The 16,335-nt window shown below is 36.2% G+C and overlaps 2 protein-coding genes across 2 annotated transcripts; both read left to right on the top strand.

Annotated features, from left to right (window-relative positions):
* Nucleotides 1-1,143: 1,143 nt before the first annotated feature.
* LOC128887864 (RING finger protein 11) lies at nucleotides 1,144-4,395 on the top strand. Its single transcript, XM_054144263.1, has 2 exons — nucleotides 1,144-1,682; nucleotides 2,258-4,395. Exons 1-2 carry the CDS (start codon nucleotides 1,554-1,556, stop codon nucleotides 2,621-2,623), a joined length of 495 nt encoding a protein of 164 aa, XP_054000238.1. The 5' UTR covers nucleotides 1,144-1,553; the 3' UTR covers nucleotides 2,624-4,395.
* Nucleotides 4,396-5,239: 844 nt separating this feature from the next.
* Nucleotides 5,240-14,518, top strand: LOC128887859 (leucine-rich repeats and immunoglobulin-like domains protein 3). Its single transcript, XM_054144254.1, has 14 exons — nucleotides 5,240-5,869; nucleotides 7,624-7,695; nucleotides 7,787-7,930; nucleotides 7,999-8,136; nucleotides 8,219-8,359; nucleotides 8,439-8,726; nucleotides 8,812-8,955; nucleotides 9,030-9,268; nucleotides 9,364-9,510; nucleotides 9,652-9,969; nucleotides 10,119-10,400; nucleotides 10,473-10,748; nucleotides 10,825-11,124; nucleotides 11,220-14,518. The coding sequence occupies exons 1-14, from the start codon at nucleotides 5,628-5,630 to the stop codon at nucleotides 11,342-11,344; spliced, it is 2,856 nt and encodes a 951-aa protein (XP_054000229.1). The 5' UTR covers nucleotides 5,240-5,627; the 3' UTR covers nucleotides 11,345-14,518.
* The last annotated feature ends 1,817 nt before the right edge of the window (nucleotides 14,519-16,335 follow it).

Below are 16,335 nucleotides of genomic sequence, written 5' to 3'. Positions count from 1 at the left end.
TTATTGTATTGTGTTTACAATTTGCTTATATATCTACCCGATAAACACTCATGTTTAAAAATGATCGTGTTTTATAGATAGTTAGAACTTTGGATTTCTAAAATTGATTGTAGAAACGAACGCATCTACCTGTTACTTCGAATAATTAACGTACAATTGTATGTATATATCTACAAATTATATTTAGATTCATATGTGTCATTAAACTTAAATGATTATGTTATCAAAACTCCAAAGTTTATTTTTCAAATCAAGGTGATTCTTTCCCAACTGTACTAGTCGAAACAAAACTCAAATACAGATAGTATTAATAACGATATATTTTCTATAATAAAATTCTTAAATTATTATTTGATATAATATACAATATTTAAATATTTGTAATACATTTATTAATCTAATTTGAAGATTTAACAAGATTAAACAATTTCTAATTGTTATGTTTTAGAATCTTGAAGCGCCCGCTCATTTTAAATCGTAGCATTCAACATTCGAGATATATCGATACCTCCAGCCAAACCTAATGTTTTTCGAACGGGTGTTATATTAAATAACGCTTCTGCAAACGTTTTTTCGCTGATTGGACGATGTAAGATGCGATATGATTGCGATGACGAATCACAGCAAAATATATTCAATCTGGTTTTACGCAGCGGGATGCTATAATCCATCCAGTGAGACAATATACTCTGGTTACAAAACCCACGTGATTCGCGACGAAATCTCATTGGTTCTCTGTATCTCTCGCCAGGGATGTATCGTAAAGTAAATCATAATTCGTAAAAAAATCTGAGTAATTGTTCAAAATACCAATGAGCGGACGTTCATTAATAAATATTCCTAAATGTTAGAATTCTGTGTTTATCTATGTCAAGTAACGAAGATGTAATTTTTGGAGAACGAGGAAAACACCTTTTTCTTGATATCTTTCCTACTTTTACAATGTTTAATAACCCGAACCATACTTTATTTGATATCTTTATATCTTTTCTCTTTATGGCTTCTTTACTGCACAACTGTAATTGTTATAAATTATTTGTAACTTCAATGTTCGTTTATCCAAGGCCCAGCATCCCGCCATTTCGGTCCTGAGTGAAGTCACGTGGTTCTGTCACCAGAGCCCATTGTCTCAACGGACGAAGTATAGCGGCGTTGTGTGTACTAAACGTTTAAAGAACGTCGCACGATAGGTGTGAAAAGTGTTTTTTTTTCCACACACAACCTGTGAGTAACTGGCCTGCTTTTTTTTTATTTGCTCGCATCTCGTTGGACGTGTAAAGCGCTCAGCTGTAGTACGGGTACGTGACGGAAGATGTTTTGCTAGTGAAGGTTTGCGCCACCGTATTTTGACGCGAGACACGAACTGTCATCGCGTTCGGTACGACCAGAACGGCTCCCTTGGCGAGAATCGACGCAAAAATAAACTGTTTACGATGGGGACAGAACTAGCAATATCCCACGTCGGTGGTGTCGCGATTTTCTAATCGACGTTGGGATTAAACGAGTCGTGAACGTGTTGTTCGTGAAACGCGAAATCGCGACTTTCCATCAAAATGGGAAATTGTTTGAAGCGTGCTGGAGGCAGTCAACAAGACAACACCAATTTGTTGGGTAATAATCCCGATCCTTCGTTGGCTATTGGTTCTTCGCAGGAAGGCCTCGGACCTCCGATGCTCACTAACGTAATTACATTTCTTTTATTCCACCTTCGACTGTACAAAAATTCTGTTCGTCTCTTATCTGTGCGAAACGTACGAACGCATCGACCCTCGGCAACAGTATTTCTCCTCGATGTCCCCGATTTCTCTTTTTGTTTTTATGGTAGCGAAGTTATTAATATACAGTAAGTCCTCCACTTACGCGGTTAATTATATACTTTCTGTTTAAGTTGAATTATATAAATACGATGTATCGCGCGCAGGAACAAAGATCAAGAATAATGTTATTCAATGAGCATTCAATAAACTGACAATATAAAATCATTTTTGAATAGCTGAAGATTGAGTAAACTATTTAAGTAAAACTGTAATTTCTGCCTGGATTGATCTTTCTTTCTATCTATAGTACAAAAGATAATTAATTTCAAACAGATTTCTATATACTCCTTTACAGAAAGTAAAGTTGAACAAAAGAAAATGCCCAATATGATGCCTACGTTATCTTTTTGCAATAAAAAACCTATAATATCAATGTTCTTATAATATCAATTGTTCTTAATTATTTGAAGTAAAATTCTTATTTGCTTCCAATTCCATAGGAGGTGGTTCGCTTTTCTTATCCATCAAGTGTACCAAGAATGCACCAAGGCATTGGTATCGGTGTTACATTAGGACCAACCAGTGGACCTGGTACTCTGAGCGAAGAAGAGCAGCAAGTACTAGTCGCAAAACGTATAGGACTTATCCAACACTTGCCTATGCGGGAATATGATGGAACTAAAAAGGGAGAATGTGTGATATGTATGATGGAGTTGGTGATCGGAGAGGAAGTTCGTTATTTACCCTGTATGCACACTTATCATGCGCTCTGTATCGACGATTGGTTGTTACGTTCGCTGACATGCCCATCATGTATGGAACCAGTAGATGCAGCATTGATTAGCTCGTACCATCCAACCACTTAACGTCGCAAAGATGCAATTTGGTGTAGCTGACCGGTAATCAAAGTATACTACCATGGTAAACAGAGCAACTGGAAAGAACCGTTAATTTTACTATCGCGTATAATGGCTTCCAACTAGTAAAGGGGCCTTCTCTTGTTAATGGCCAATTATATTCGCCATTTTATTCGACGTATTCGCGCACGTGCTGAGTAATACTAATCCTTGTATTATAAAGAATTGTAAATGTCTCCTACATAGGTCATTCCCTCTTACAGGGTAATGTTCTCCATATGGATCATTGCAAACACAGTATGGTGTATTTACGATCAGAAAGCAATCGCCATAGTCGGTTAGTTTCCTGCAAATTTAAAATAATTTTTTTTTCGTACAGCTGAAAGATGTTCTATTTTATGCTCGACTAAGCGGAATAACTGAAAGATGTAATAGTGTGTTGCTAAAGCTATTTTAAGTTGAATAAACTAAATAGTATCTACTTGACTTCTGTCGTTTGGTCAAGTAGCGATAGACTATACGTACACACTGTGAATATTGCGAGCAATATGACGTACTACAAAATATCATGCTACGTACATATATGTTTAACTGTAATTGCAATCATTTCATATTTTCAGATACTAAAAACATATTTTTGGATTGTATCTTTCGACATACAAAGTTAATCTCGTTATTTTTAAATACAATGTCTCTCATTTCGACATAGCGATATCGTGAAACGCAGGTGATCTTTTCCTCGAGAATTGGGCATGATGTGGTTCTGAAAAACTATAAACCAAAAATATTGGCATTCAGAGTTTGCTATTAAGTTCTAAGCTATTCCACGTGAAAATAATGGGCTGTTTGTAATTGTATTTTTATGTTACTATTTACCAGATATCGTCTGTATATTCTTTTTATATATGTATACATATTGTTATATTCTATTCATGACATTGAAATGTTCACATTAATTGCGTTTAACGGGACGTACGCGTAGACATAGTAAATATTATACGTGTATCGCGTTGTTAGTGCTTTAAATGAAAGCAACAGCAACGCATCGAACGAAGTCACTGATTTAACTAATTGGTCAAAGGAACATTAGTTTAATGCTTTACAACTGATTTATCGTTATCGATGCTTATTTATCGTAAGAAAAACCAATCGGTGAAAAACTCTTTAATTTTATAGAAATACTCGAGCAAGTACGTCTATCTTGAGCTTTTGTGTCGTTACATCTAACCGTACTCAATTTTGATGCAATTTGAATTCGAAAAGCACGAGGGAATGGACGTTTTAGTTTAAGATCGATTTATAATTCGTTGGAGTTCGAATACGAGTTTGAAAAATTGCATAATAGATGAACTATTTAACTTAGATTTCGGTATGAAATTAGAGCTAATAAGTGAAATTTTTGTGATGATAAAAACAATCAGCCTGTGACCATTATCATCGTTGTTTTCTGTACCACATTACCGAAGATCAAAAAAAATTTCGATCAATTTCATATGATGAATACGCATTCATATTCATCGTATGAATTTGGTATACATAGATTCGTATATCTACCGAAATTTTTTATACGTATATACATTATACACAATATATGTGTATATGATAATATTCATTTAAATAATTCCTATGGGGGTAAGAATATTTTCATGGTTTACGAAAGCTTCACGTGTAATGTTGCTGATTTGTTTAAAGAGGAAAATGATGCTGTGACATAGTGATTTATTGACGAAATGCAAATATAGGTATAGTGATTTAATTAAAATATAAATATTTAGTAAGAACTATTGAGTTTTAACACACGCAATACCCTCTTTCCTTCCGTGAATGAATTTCATTCAGTACTGGAATGCATGTTAATAAATTGTTATTTATACCAAGTTCTCATTGGAAAACACGTTGCCAGTTAAAATCCTGGAGAAACAAGAACACAGAGGAAGTCCTTTTCTTATTTATGTTTCTATATAAAGCTTCGTAAGCAAAGTTTTGTTGATAAACTTAGAATGAATCATTCCAAGGTCTCTTCGATGGCTCCTTGAGTTATAGCTTGACTATATATAGTTGCATTTCGTGTTTAAAACTTCTTATAATTTAAAGCAATTAAATTTGACGACAAAGTACTGCTTGCATTTGTTAATATTGTTAGTATTATTTAACACAGGGGTGGCTCTAGTCGTACATAGTCGTAGGTCATTTTCAATGCGCTTGTATTTACAAGTAGTTATACTCCCACTTATCACAAAGAAGAATTCTTATTTGATTATATTTACATAATTGGACTTTACAAAAATTGTATATAATATCGATTTTTACTCAGGGTTATTAATTATTATTGTATAATTGAAAATCACCAGATAGGGCACCAATCAAAACCCTGTCTTCTTCAGGGAAGTCTCTATTGTTGGTGCCATAGCTCGTGACTTTTTCTTAAAGCCTAAGAATGACATTCATGTAAATAAATTCGCAAATGCTCATACAAAACATATTGATTCTCAATAATCTACTAATAGACTAGTGTTAATGAAATATTTTGTAATACGATTATTTCCCAAATAAAGACTGTAAAGCCAAAAGATATATTTAAAAAGTTTCTAATTTAAAAAGAATAATTTTACTGTTGTATAGTGGGGCATCAATGGCGCCATCAATGTATATTTTTGAGCCACTCCTGTCCCGAAGAAAATGTCACTAGACGGAGTCCTAGTAACACGAAGGTTGGAATGTTGTGTAAATAGGGAGAGAGAAGAATGGTCTCGCTCAATCATCAGTCAGGGAGTCTCACATCGGTCCGTAGGCGTCATCATGGTGTGTGGGCCGGAGCGTTTTTGAGAGACGACCAGTTTGTTTTCAGTCGATAAGAGGTGTGGGCATTTACGTTATTATGGTGATGCTTTCGGGGGGAGTGGCGGTGCTCGTGCTACGGAATATCGCTATGGGGACAACCGTCGGCGATACGCAACGTACAATTACGAAATAAGTTTTGAAAAACGGAACGATATTACGACGGACGCGTACAATGTCGAGTACAGGACGAGTATTTCTCTTACGTCGATTCGAGTGGGCTCGCAAATGGACGGCGGTTTTGTTATGGGTGTTATACGTGATCCTATTGAACCCTACGAGTGCCGACTTGATATCGTATGGTAGCAAGGATAATCAGTGTCCCGTCGAGTGTTCGTGCCTTGGGAATGTAGTCGATTGCAGTAGCTTACAATTGATCGGAGCACCCAGCGGTCTACCACCATGGACAGAGATCTTGTGAGTAAATAATCGCTCGTTATCCTATTATCAAGAACGACTAAGATGAATGAAATTATCATCTAGATAACGAAATCTAGATATCGTCGAACAACGAGTAAAAGATAAATATCTCTGGATCTATTATTCGTTTAATAAAAGTTACGAATTATACAACCGAAATAAGATTCACGTTGAACACCTGAATGTAACCGATCGTATCATTGTATTAGGTGTTACAGCCAACGCTACGCTCCACAAATAAACGAACAACGAACAATCTCAATCATTATATAAAGTTTTCACTTTTATCCTTTACTGAACAACGATTACCAACGGACACAATTTCATTTGAGTAATAATTGATGAATGGAAAGTCCAGTATTTTACTTAATTCACGTGTATTTGATCAAACGATTATCCAAATAATGTATCAAAAACTGTTCGCCTTCTTTCGAAATTTTTATCTAGATAAGAATTTTGCCCACCTCTGACCGAGAGACGGTGCCACGCCGTCTATTCGCGGATTAACCGACGTAAATCGTTTTTGCCAACACAACGACACGGTTTATTCGTCATTCGATATACCTGTTTCCTCCTTTCAACCTCGAACTGGTCGTTATTCTACAATTTTTCGGATTATTTTTTTTGTATTTCCACGCGATTATACGACGCCTTCGCATTGCGCGCGACGGAATCGTCGAGATTGAAAGTTGAGAGCTATGCATATTCGTTGTAACATGATCTAACGCAGATAAGATAATGTACAGGAATTTGTAACAGAAACATTGTGTTAATACACGCGATAACATTATTCGTTTTGCCAAGCTGAAAACGAGCAATATTTTTACTGAAACGTTCTCTATGATTGCGTCCTTGAAAGATTATTACTATTATTGTTAACGATTGTTTGATTTCTCGTAAACAATAATCTTGGGAAAATAACTAATTGCAATTCGATTCGAAACATTTCACTAGACAATAAAGTAAATAATTCAGAAACTAAATGTTTAACAATACTTTTTACGTAATACGTTAGTAATTAAAAAAATTTTTTTCTTAGAGTAAATTATAATTTCGATTAGTTGTTGAGTATTGTCAATTAATGTCAGATTAATCATTTGGATTCCACGAGAGTGAGTCTTCTGTTATCTGGATGTATGCATCATTTCCTTCTTTGTATGCTGTACTTTCCAGATTAATTTTTTTTATTGTGATTAGTTTGATTGAAATTGAAAAAAGGAATCCAGAAAATTTGTTTTCTATTCCGTAAATGGTATAGTGATGATACTAGACTCCTAGTTACATATACATCAGTAGGAATTCTTGACCATATAAGGTAATATGCATGGGGGCAGACTATTGTCACTTTATAAAGCTTAGAGTCAAGGAGAACAAGATCTGGATGAAGAAAACCTTACCTTTAAGGTCTTAAGGCAACTTGCATTTGCTGTATACTTCTGTTTCTAGGTACTATAGTTTAAAAGTACCTTTAGCAATCTCCATGCAAGGAATAAGAAGAGATGTAAACATGATTTACGAGTAGATATATATTGTATAAAATATAAAAGAAGTAAAAATATAAATGTTAAGAGTAATTAAATGAATGCAGTGTTGGCACTAGGGTTACTGGTGCCCTGGGGCAATTGTTAATTTAGATGATCCCTTGTAACTCAAATAATATTAAAAAAGTAAAAGATATTTATTAAGAAATTTGTTTTATGCATCATTGGCATGAACTGTTTTTCATTAATAGTGCGGTTTTCATTTTACAGAGAACTAAGAGAGAATACTATAGCTAGTTTGGAGTATGATGCACTGTTACATTTAACTAAGCTCAAAGAATTGTAAGTATCATTTACAGTGTCCTTATATTTAATAGTTGTTTGATATTGTGTACATAAATGATGAATTAAACAAAAACAATGATTTGTGTAGGGACCTCAGCGCCAATAAATTTGGAGATAATTTTACGATTACGCTGTCGCAAAATACACAATTACAGGGACTTAAAATAAATAAGAATCAATTGACACAAGTGCCAGATTTGATTTTTGTGAACAACTTAACCCATCTTGCATTGTAAGTGTGTTGATTTACTACAAAAGGAAAATTAGTGTTTCTTGTAAACAATGATTGTTTGCTTGCAGAGCTCACAACTCAATCAGCGATATAAACGGAAGCGCGTTGTTGAGTTTACAACAGCTTCAAAGTCTGGACCTCAGTGGAAATAAAATAAGCACAATAAAACATGGATCTTTCCTTGTTCCTAATTGTCTTACACATTTGTATGTAGCCTATCATTTTTATGTCTTACGATACACTGTGTGTATTTGATTTTCCATAACACTGAACATTGTTATTTTTCAGAAATTTAAATATGAATCACATAAGAGTAATTGAAAATGGAAGTTTGGATAACTTGACTTCATTAGAAGAATTACGTTTGAATAAAAATCAACTCACCCAACTCAAAGATCTCTTTACGAATTTGAAAAAATTGCAAATTTTGTAAGAATTTATTTATATAACGATAATTTTCGTCTTCTTCCGCGCGTGTGTAATGTAAAAAGTGATGTTCATTTTACAGAGAAATTAATAGGAATGATATACAAACGATACAAGGACTTAGTCTTAGGGGTTTAAAAAACCTTAAAGAATTACGCTTAAAGAGAAACAAAATCGAAGTATTAGACGATGGCGCGTTCTGGCCGCTCAAAAATTTGACTGTTCTGCAACTTGACTTTAATTTGTTAAGTACAGTGAGGAAAGGGGGACTGTTTGGCTTGGAACGTTTAGAGAAATTAACGTTGTCTCACAATCGAATACGAACGATAGAAGCGCAAGCATGGGACTTATGCAAAGAAATTATAGAATTGTTAGTAACATTTGTGATAGTATTAGGCTTCATTTAAGACGTTAATCAGATACAGCATTATATGTAATTTTAAATTTGTTTACAGAGATCTCTCGCACAATGAAATAACTTCCATAGAACGAGGCACGTTCGATTTTTTAGAAAAATTGGAAAAGCTCAAAATGGATCACAATCAAATTACGTATATTTCAGATGGAGCGTTCAGTTCAACACCCAATTTACAGATATTGTACGTGTACATAAACGCTGACGTATGATAAATCTGTACTGATTAGTTTCTCACAGTAATTATTTTTGTTAAAGGGAACTCAACTCTAATAAACTTTGGTATATGGTGGAAGATAATAACGGCGCTTTCGGTCCACTGGGACAATTGTGGAAGCTAGGTCTAGCGCACAATAGAATAAAATCGGTGAATAAAAAAGCGTTTACCGGATTGAACAGCGTAACCGAACTAGATTTAACTGGTAACAATGTAACGAGTATTCAGGAAAATGCGTTCGTTTCGATGACCAGTTTAACTAAACTTAGAATGAACTCGAGTACGTAACAGAAGGAATAGTCACATTCTAAACTTTTATACAGAAACTGAAAGCATTAGATGAAAACAATTTGCTCTTACTTTTTTTGTTCACAGGGGCCTTAGTTTGCGATTGCGGATTGCAGTGGCTAAGTATGTGGTTGCGGGATCACAGATACAGCGACGCGGAAGTGTATTGTGGGTATCCGCATTGGTTGCAGGGTATGTCGTTGACGCAGCTCCATCATAAAAACTTCACGTGCGGTTAGTATGACACTTGAAACTTCTAAAACTGACTTGTATTAAGCAATAATGATTCATTTAATTAATATGAGTCATGCTAATTTTGCTTTATGCGATCTAATTAATTACTTAACTGATTAAATATTAATAATTCTTGGACAGATGAATATCCTAAACCGAGAATCATCGAGGAACCCAAAAGTCAGATGGGTATTAAAGGAGACAATGTAACGATGACTTGCCGTGCGACAAGTACCGCCAATGCACCGTTGCAATTCACGTGGAAGCATGACAACGTTGAAATGGAAAGCGGCAACGTGCAAATAAATACAGACTCAAAGGAGAGCAGCGGTGTAACAGAGGCTTTCTCTGTTTTACATCTTACCAACGTTACGCACGACGATGCTGGAAGATATCAATGCATGGTCACGAATAATTACGGAACAACGTATTCCGGGAAAGCGAAGATAAGCATTTTAAGTGAGTAATCATTGAACAGGATCTGTTGAGTTAGCCTTTCCGATGACTTCAGTTTTTCCTGATTGCAAAACTTCTAATTAAAAAATTGGCGTAATAACTCTTAATTCCACTACAAAATTACGTATTCAACTCACATTTTCTTCTTGTAGTTTATCCATCCTTCTCGAAAATTCCCCATGACATACGCGTGACCGCTGGAAGCACTGCTCGTCTTGAATGCTCTGCGGATGGGCATCCGTCGCCACAAATAGCATGGCAAAAGGATGGCGGGAACGACTTCCCAGCAGCACGGGAAAGAAGAATGCACATGATGCCTACCGACGATGTATTGTTCATCGTAGATGTCAAAACCGCCGATAGCGGCATTTACTCTTGTACTGCGCAAAATCTCGCAGGCCTTATCATTGCAAATGCTACTCTAACTATATTAGGTAAATATCCACCTACTTTTCTATTTTCAAGCGTCACAATAAATAAACCTTACGTTGTTCTTCCGCAAAAAGAAACGCCGTCATTCGTGAAGCCGATGGAGAATAAAGAAATCATGGTTGGTGGTTCGATCGTGTTGGAGTGCATGGCGAGCGGCATGCCTAGACCAAAGTTAGCTTGGCGCAAAAACGGAAATCCTCTACAGGCCACCGAGCGTCACTTCTTTACCGCCGAAGACCAATTGTTGATCATTGTCAACACTATCACTAGTGACGCTGGCGACTACGAATGCGAAATGAGCAACTCTTTGGGCAGCGTCGTTGGTGCGTCCCATCTCACGGTGAAACCAGGTAAGAAGCGTTCTACAAGTACGAGTGATAGTGTTAATTTGACTTTCTTTACAAAAAATGTTACGTGTCCTTGCAGCTCCTACTTCTAGTCCTGCCGCAGTAAACGAAGACGACATACTGGGTTTAATAATAATCACCGTGGTATGTTGCGCCGTTGGTACGTCCATAGTGTGGGTGGTTATAATCTACCAGACAAGAAGGCGCTTGAACGTGGTCGTGCAAAATGGAAACCCTCAACCGTCGACGGCCATCGTGACTGTAGTGTCAGACACGCAAACACATTTGTATATGGAGACGAGTTCGCAGCATAGCAAAGACAGCGGGACGGGGGACAGTACTAATCCTAGTAACGATCAGTTACAACTATGTTTACCTGGTACGAATACGTTCATTTATCCTGGCTCTGGTCTTACAATCATTTATATCGTGTATATATGGTTATATCACATGAATTTTTATTCCTGTTTTCAGAGGAGATTGTTACCTGTTCTGTGACTAACGAAGAAGAAACGGGAGCTGTAAACGTTGTGGCTCCATTGCTGCGTTACACGAACCACGAGCGGCATGTGCGCGTGAACGACGACTGTGCGGTTTGAAACCAGTGAGGATCTCCGGCGAGAAAATACGTCACGTTTCTGAAACGAGTATTTACGTTAATATGTTTTGAAACAAAAGGATTCTAATATGATCGTCGCGACGGATCAAGGACATGGAAGGATCGGTCGTTCGACGATCCGTTTATGTTTCGTGGGTGATGCATCATCGATAAACCGAACAATTTCTCGGTCATCGCGCAACAAAGTATTTATTACCATACTTACAATTCATTCTATTCGCGTAACTGCACGAATATCGGTAAGTACAAGTGATAGCGAGAAAAGCACGTCTCATTGTCGTATTTATTATCGAAACGAGCGTCACGCGAGCGCCAGGCGTGGAGAGGCGTAAAAATGAAAGTACTAATGACGTATGATTTGTAAATAATTAGGATTAAGAAATTTCGTCGTAATTTTTACTCGGTGTCGTTGAGAGGAAAAATCATGCGACCGCGACCGATAATATCGGGATATATACCGTAAGACGCAAGAGCCACTTATTATTATAGACCAGTCTTTTGTGATAGATATTTATTTTAGGATTACGTGAACTATTAGATGGTTATATTCATAATGCCCGATGATGTAACTTTGTCTAAAAAAAAGAGAGAAAAGAAATAAGATAAAGATGGAACGAAAAAGAGAAACACGTACACACACTCTCTGCGCACACGTTTATTATACATATTTCAATCGAAACACATACAGTGACACATACAGACACATAACATTTATGTATATATGTATGTACATTTGTTTGCACCAAAGTGCTGGTAATAGACACTTCGCGATTTGTCTTCCCCTTTATTTTTTATTCATAGCCGGTTTATTAATGCCATTTTAGACGAGTGCTCCGAGGTAATTTTAATTCGTCGAAGACGACTGCTCATTTTTACCGATAGGTATATCGATACCTGCCTAATTTAAAGTACGCGCCTAACTATATTATCCGCTTCAATCAACGACTTTCCCTTTAGTATTATATTTACTAAACTTTTAAGTATGTAGCGCTCGTATTTTGCGAGGTGTAGCGTATTAATGCCTTGGTCAGATTCGCGGGCGTCGTTCACACGACGCTTGACTTCTCGATCGAGAATGAATCCATTGAGATGCTTTCAATGTTGGACTAAATCCACAATAATGACAATTCATAATTGTGAGCGATTATTACAACGGTAATCAATGTCCAACTCAGATCGAGAAGCTGGTATCGATGAGTTCGATGAGATTGAGTTCTGATCATCGTGTCCGTTTAGTATTTTGTGCGTGTAGAAGCGTAAAAATGAGACCAATCATGGATGAAGACATTGTAGATCTCTGAGCTATAGACATTGGGAAGGCCACCAGTAATATTTTTAAATGGAAAAGAAAAGTTTCAGAATTCAGTATTCTTCTGGCGGTAACAATCTTAACGTGCAAAAATTTGCTTCGGTTAATTTAATGGAAAGAAATTCCTCCAAAACATTGTTCAATTTTAAGTTACTCTTCTAATGGAGGTACCTGACTTGTAGCCCCCGATCTCGTGATCTTCATTCGGTCCAGAAATGCGCATCTCGATGGAAAATTCGCATGTGTCGTGGTGTTTTTGTACTTTTCCGCGAACTCTTGGGTACAGAAGAAGATACAAGGTTTTTTTCAGTGTACGTACGAGTAAACGATCATAACGCGGTTACACTTAATTGTTAAGCGAGAGATAGAACGGTGATCGCTCTGTTCTGAGACTTTTTTCTGTAACGGGTATTGTTTCTGTGACTTTCGAATTAATTTGTGATATTTTTGCCAGTGTATATAGACGAACACGTTTCGCGGACGAACATTGAACGGGGAAGCACAAAATCTCTGAGCTCGAAAAAAAAAGAAACGTCTCACGCTTGAGAGAGGTCGTGGTCAGAGTACGGCGACCGAACGAAAGCGACAATTGTTGTATCACTGCCAACTAACAATGAACGAGCAACGTTAAACAAAAGTACACTTTGCACATACATCGATATATTTTTCTAGACCTTGTACTTCGAGAGAACCGAAGGGCGGCGTGAAATTTAGCATGGAAAGTGGCTAACAGAATATTGTCATGATCGCCTAATTGTTTAGAGCCAACGTTCCCTAAATTACTTGGTTAAGCACAGATAATGAAACCAAAATGCCTTAAATGCAAACAAAAATTGTTGCTCTGTATGTGAACTAAATTAATCCATTCGAGGAAAGGTGTTAATTGTGTAGAGTTGTATTTTGAAGTTAATTTCAACGTTTAGATCCAGAGGGGGGAAATACTGATTCGAATGATATATGACGAAGAGGAACATCGTTTAGTGATTTATTTGCTACGTTGAACTGCGATTAAATTTTATTTGATATTTGTATAACGACAAACTTTTATCCATCTCTGGTTTTGACTGTTTGAGAATCAATTTTGAAGAAGAAGAAAATACATAGACATAACGTGATCATGTAGGTTCTATAGTATAACTAAGAACAATCAATAGGTGATGAACGTTCTTAAGGTACAATATTCAACTTACAACACATAAAAAGTAAAATGATATATAAAAGAAATTATTTTATTATTTATTTTTTATAATATAAGTTTATTGTCATTGATTATTCTTAAGTGTCGTAGTGCAACTTACATTGTCACGATCTATTTGTGTACTTCTTTCTTTTCCAATGCTTTCTCAACAAGAGGATCTTATTAATGAAACTTAAATTTTGACGTACAACTTTAGATGACTAACGACTTTCTCCGTGCCGATTAATTTACGAAACGCTTTAGGATTTGCTATACATCGTTAAAACAATTTCGCAGTCGATCAACATTTTTCTTCATCGATGTTACTCGACGAAATCGCGTACGAACGTTTTCAGGGATGTAAGTGGTAATTAATCTCTTGTACTAAACCCTCGTTCTTTTTATTTTTTAATTCGTGCAGAATGTTGGTCGAACGACACAAAAACTTTAGACTGTGTATCGATCGAGTGGGCAAACCGAACGATTGTGCAGACTTACCAATGATAAGTATTAAATTGTATTGCCAATAAATAGAGGATCTATCGCGAAAACGTTAATCAGCTCGTGCCCGTGTGATACACCAAATAAGGTATCCCCGTTTAATTCAGTATTTTTCCTTGTTGTTACATGGTATTGTAAACAAAATACAAGTAATATAATCAACCTGAGTAATGTTGTTTTCCCTTCCTTCTTTGGTTTTGAACAGAAGGTGTAATGTATAAGTTTTTGAAATATTAAAATTCAAATAAGACTGAAAATATGTTTTAATTTATATTTGAATTTATGCGCGCAAACTATGGGGTTATCATATCGCCAACATAAATATCTATCTAGGGAGACATTTATGTTGGCTATACAATAACCCTATAGGCAGTCAAAGGGGTAGCCATCTAGCGGCGAAAGTAAGGAACTAATTTTCGGAGTTTGGTCAGCGCCTCTATCGGGAAAACGCTCAAGTTTGTCATCGATTAGTTCACATCTGCACCGTTAGGTGGAGAACTATTTGGCGACAAGTTTGGGCGTTTTCCCGATAGAGGCGCTGACCAAACATCGAAATTTTAGTTCCACCCCTTCACCGCTAGATGGCTATAGCGTCGCAGTGTCCATAAAATGAACTCTAAGAGAATAATTGTTTATTTAATCATTATTTCAATAATCTGTGATAAATATTATCATACGCTTAGATTAAAATATAAACCAGAATTGTAACATAATATATTATTATATAACAGATCCTGTATAGACATGGGCGTAATGTAAATTGAAATAATATTCATACTCTCTATACTGCCTACTTTCGAATGCAAAACTACTTTATATTTGTTATATACTTTAATTTTATACTGCAGTAGCTTGATCTATAGCACAATGAACGAATATGTACATTTTTCTTTTAATCTATTGTTTGTATTTCTATTTCTAATGCCTTCTTTGATATCTCTGTATGGGTTCACCGTGGAACTGTAATTATTTCATATAAATAGTAACTTGTATATTTATACTTACCATATAATATAATAAAAAAGATGTCACAGCTTCAATTGTTTCTTGAGAGTAGCTTCTGTAATAATTAGAGGTGTGCGGGATGCTGGTCGGGACGGGAATTCCTCCCGGGATCGGGATGGAATCCCGAGAATTTCAAAATCCCGAAACCATTCGGAATTCCCGAGAATTTCGAGATCCCGTAAATGTTCGGGATTCCCGGGATTTTCGAAATCCCGTACGTTCGGATTGCTGAAATTTTCAAGAATAACAACACTATCGGAATCCCAGATCTTATTCTATATCCCGTACATTGTCGGGAATCCCGAAAATTTTCGAGATCCCGTACATTCTCGGGAATCCCGGATTTTTGCGGGATCTCGTGTATTCTCGAGAATTGCGAATCAACTCGGGATCCCGCATAAACTCGAGAATCCCGGATATTTTCGGGAATCCCAAATATTTTCGGGAATCCCAAATATTTTCGCACACCCCTAATAATGATACAATGTGTGTATTAGTATTTATTTAATATGTAATCGGTAATTAAAATAATACCTAACCAATCGCCACGCTTTGTTCGTTTTGTTTCATCCTTTATTTACCAAACGAGCATTCTTCGTTAAAATATACAATTATAGATACACATACATAGAAAAAGAATTGGCTCGGTACGTTTTCTAAAAATGTTTAAATGACACGCCTGCGTATCATAACCTCATCGATATATGCGTACATACGCGCGTATGTATATCAAGCATGTTTAGTTTACAATGCGTAAGTATCGTGGGTTTTTGCATCTACGAAACGGTTTGCGAAATAAACCTAAGGAACTAGGAGCGGGGGAGAGAAAAGAATAAAGTAACGTAATAATACGACACGAACGTACCTACTTATTTTCAAGTATCACAATAATCAAAGTATCATACAATTTGTTGTTGTTGTTGTTGTTGTTGTTGTGTGTGTGTGTGTGTGTGTGTGTGTGTGTGTGTGTGTGTGTGTG

This window comes from Hylaeus anthracinus, unplaced genomic scaffold (genome assembly GCF_026225885.1).
Source record: "Hylaeus anthracinus isolate JK02 unplaced genomic scaffold, UHH_iyHylAnth1.0_haploid 11989, whole genome shotgun sequence".
NCBI classification, from domain to species: Eukaryota; Metazoa; Arthropoda; class Insecta; order Hymenoptera; family Colletidae; genus Hylaeus; species Hylaeus anthracinus.
The sequence above is the reverse complement of the archived record's forward strand: the minus strand, read 5'-3'. Positions and strand labels throughout refer to the sequence as shown.

Coding starts and splice junctions, on each gene's coding strand:
- LOC128887864 (XM_054144263.1), top strand. CDS start 1,554: ATGGGAAATTGTTTGAAGCGTGCTGGAGGCAGTCAACAAGACAACACC. Junction 1,683..2,257: donor GACCTCCGATGCTCACTAAC/GTAATTACATTT, acceptor CCAATTCCATAG/GAGGTGGTTCGCTTTTCTTA.
- LOC128887859 (XM_054144254.1), top strand. CDS start 5,628: ATGTCGAGTACAGGACGAGTATTTCTCTTACGTCGATTCGAGTGGGCT. Junction 7,696..7,786: donor TTAACTAAGCTCAAAGAATT/GTAAGTATCATT, acceptor TGATTTGTGTAG/GGACCTCAGCGCCAATAAAT. Junction 10,401..10,472: donor TGCTACTCTAACTATATTAG/GTAAATATCCAC, acceptor TTCCGCAAAAAG/AAACGCCGTCATTCGTGAAG.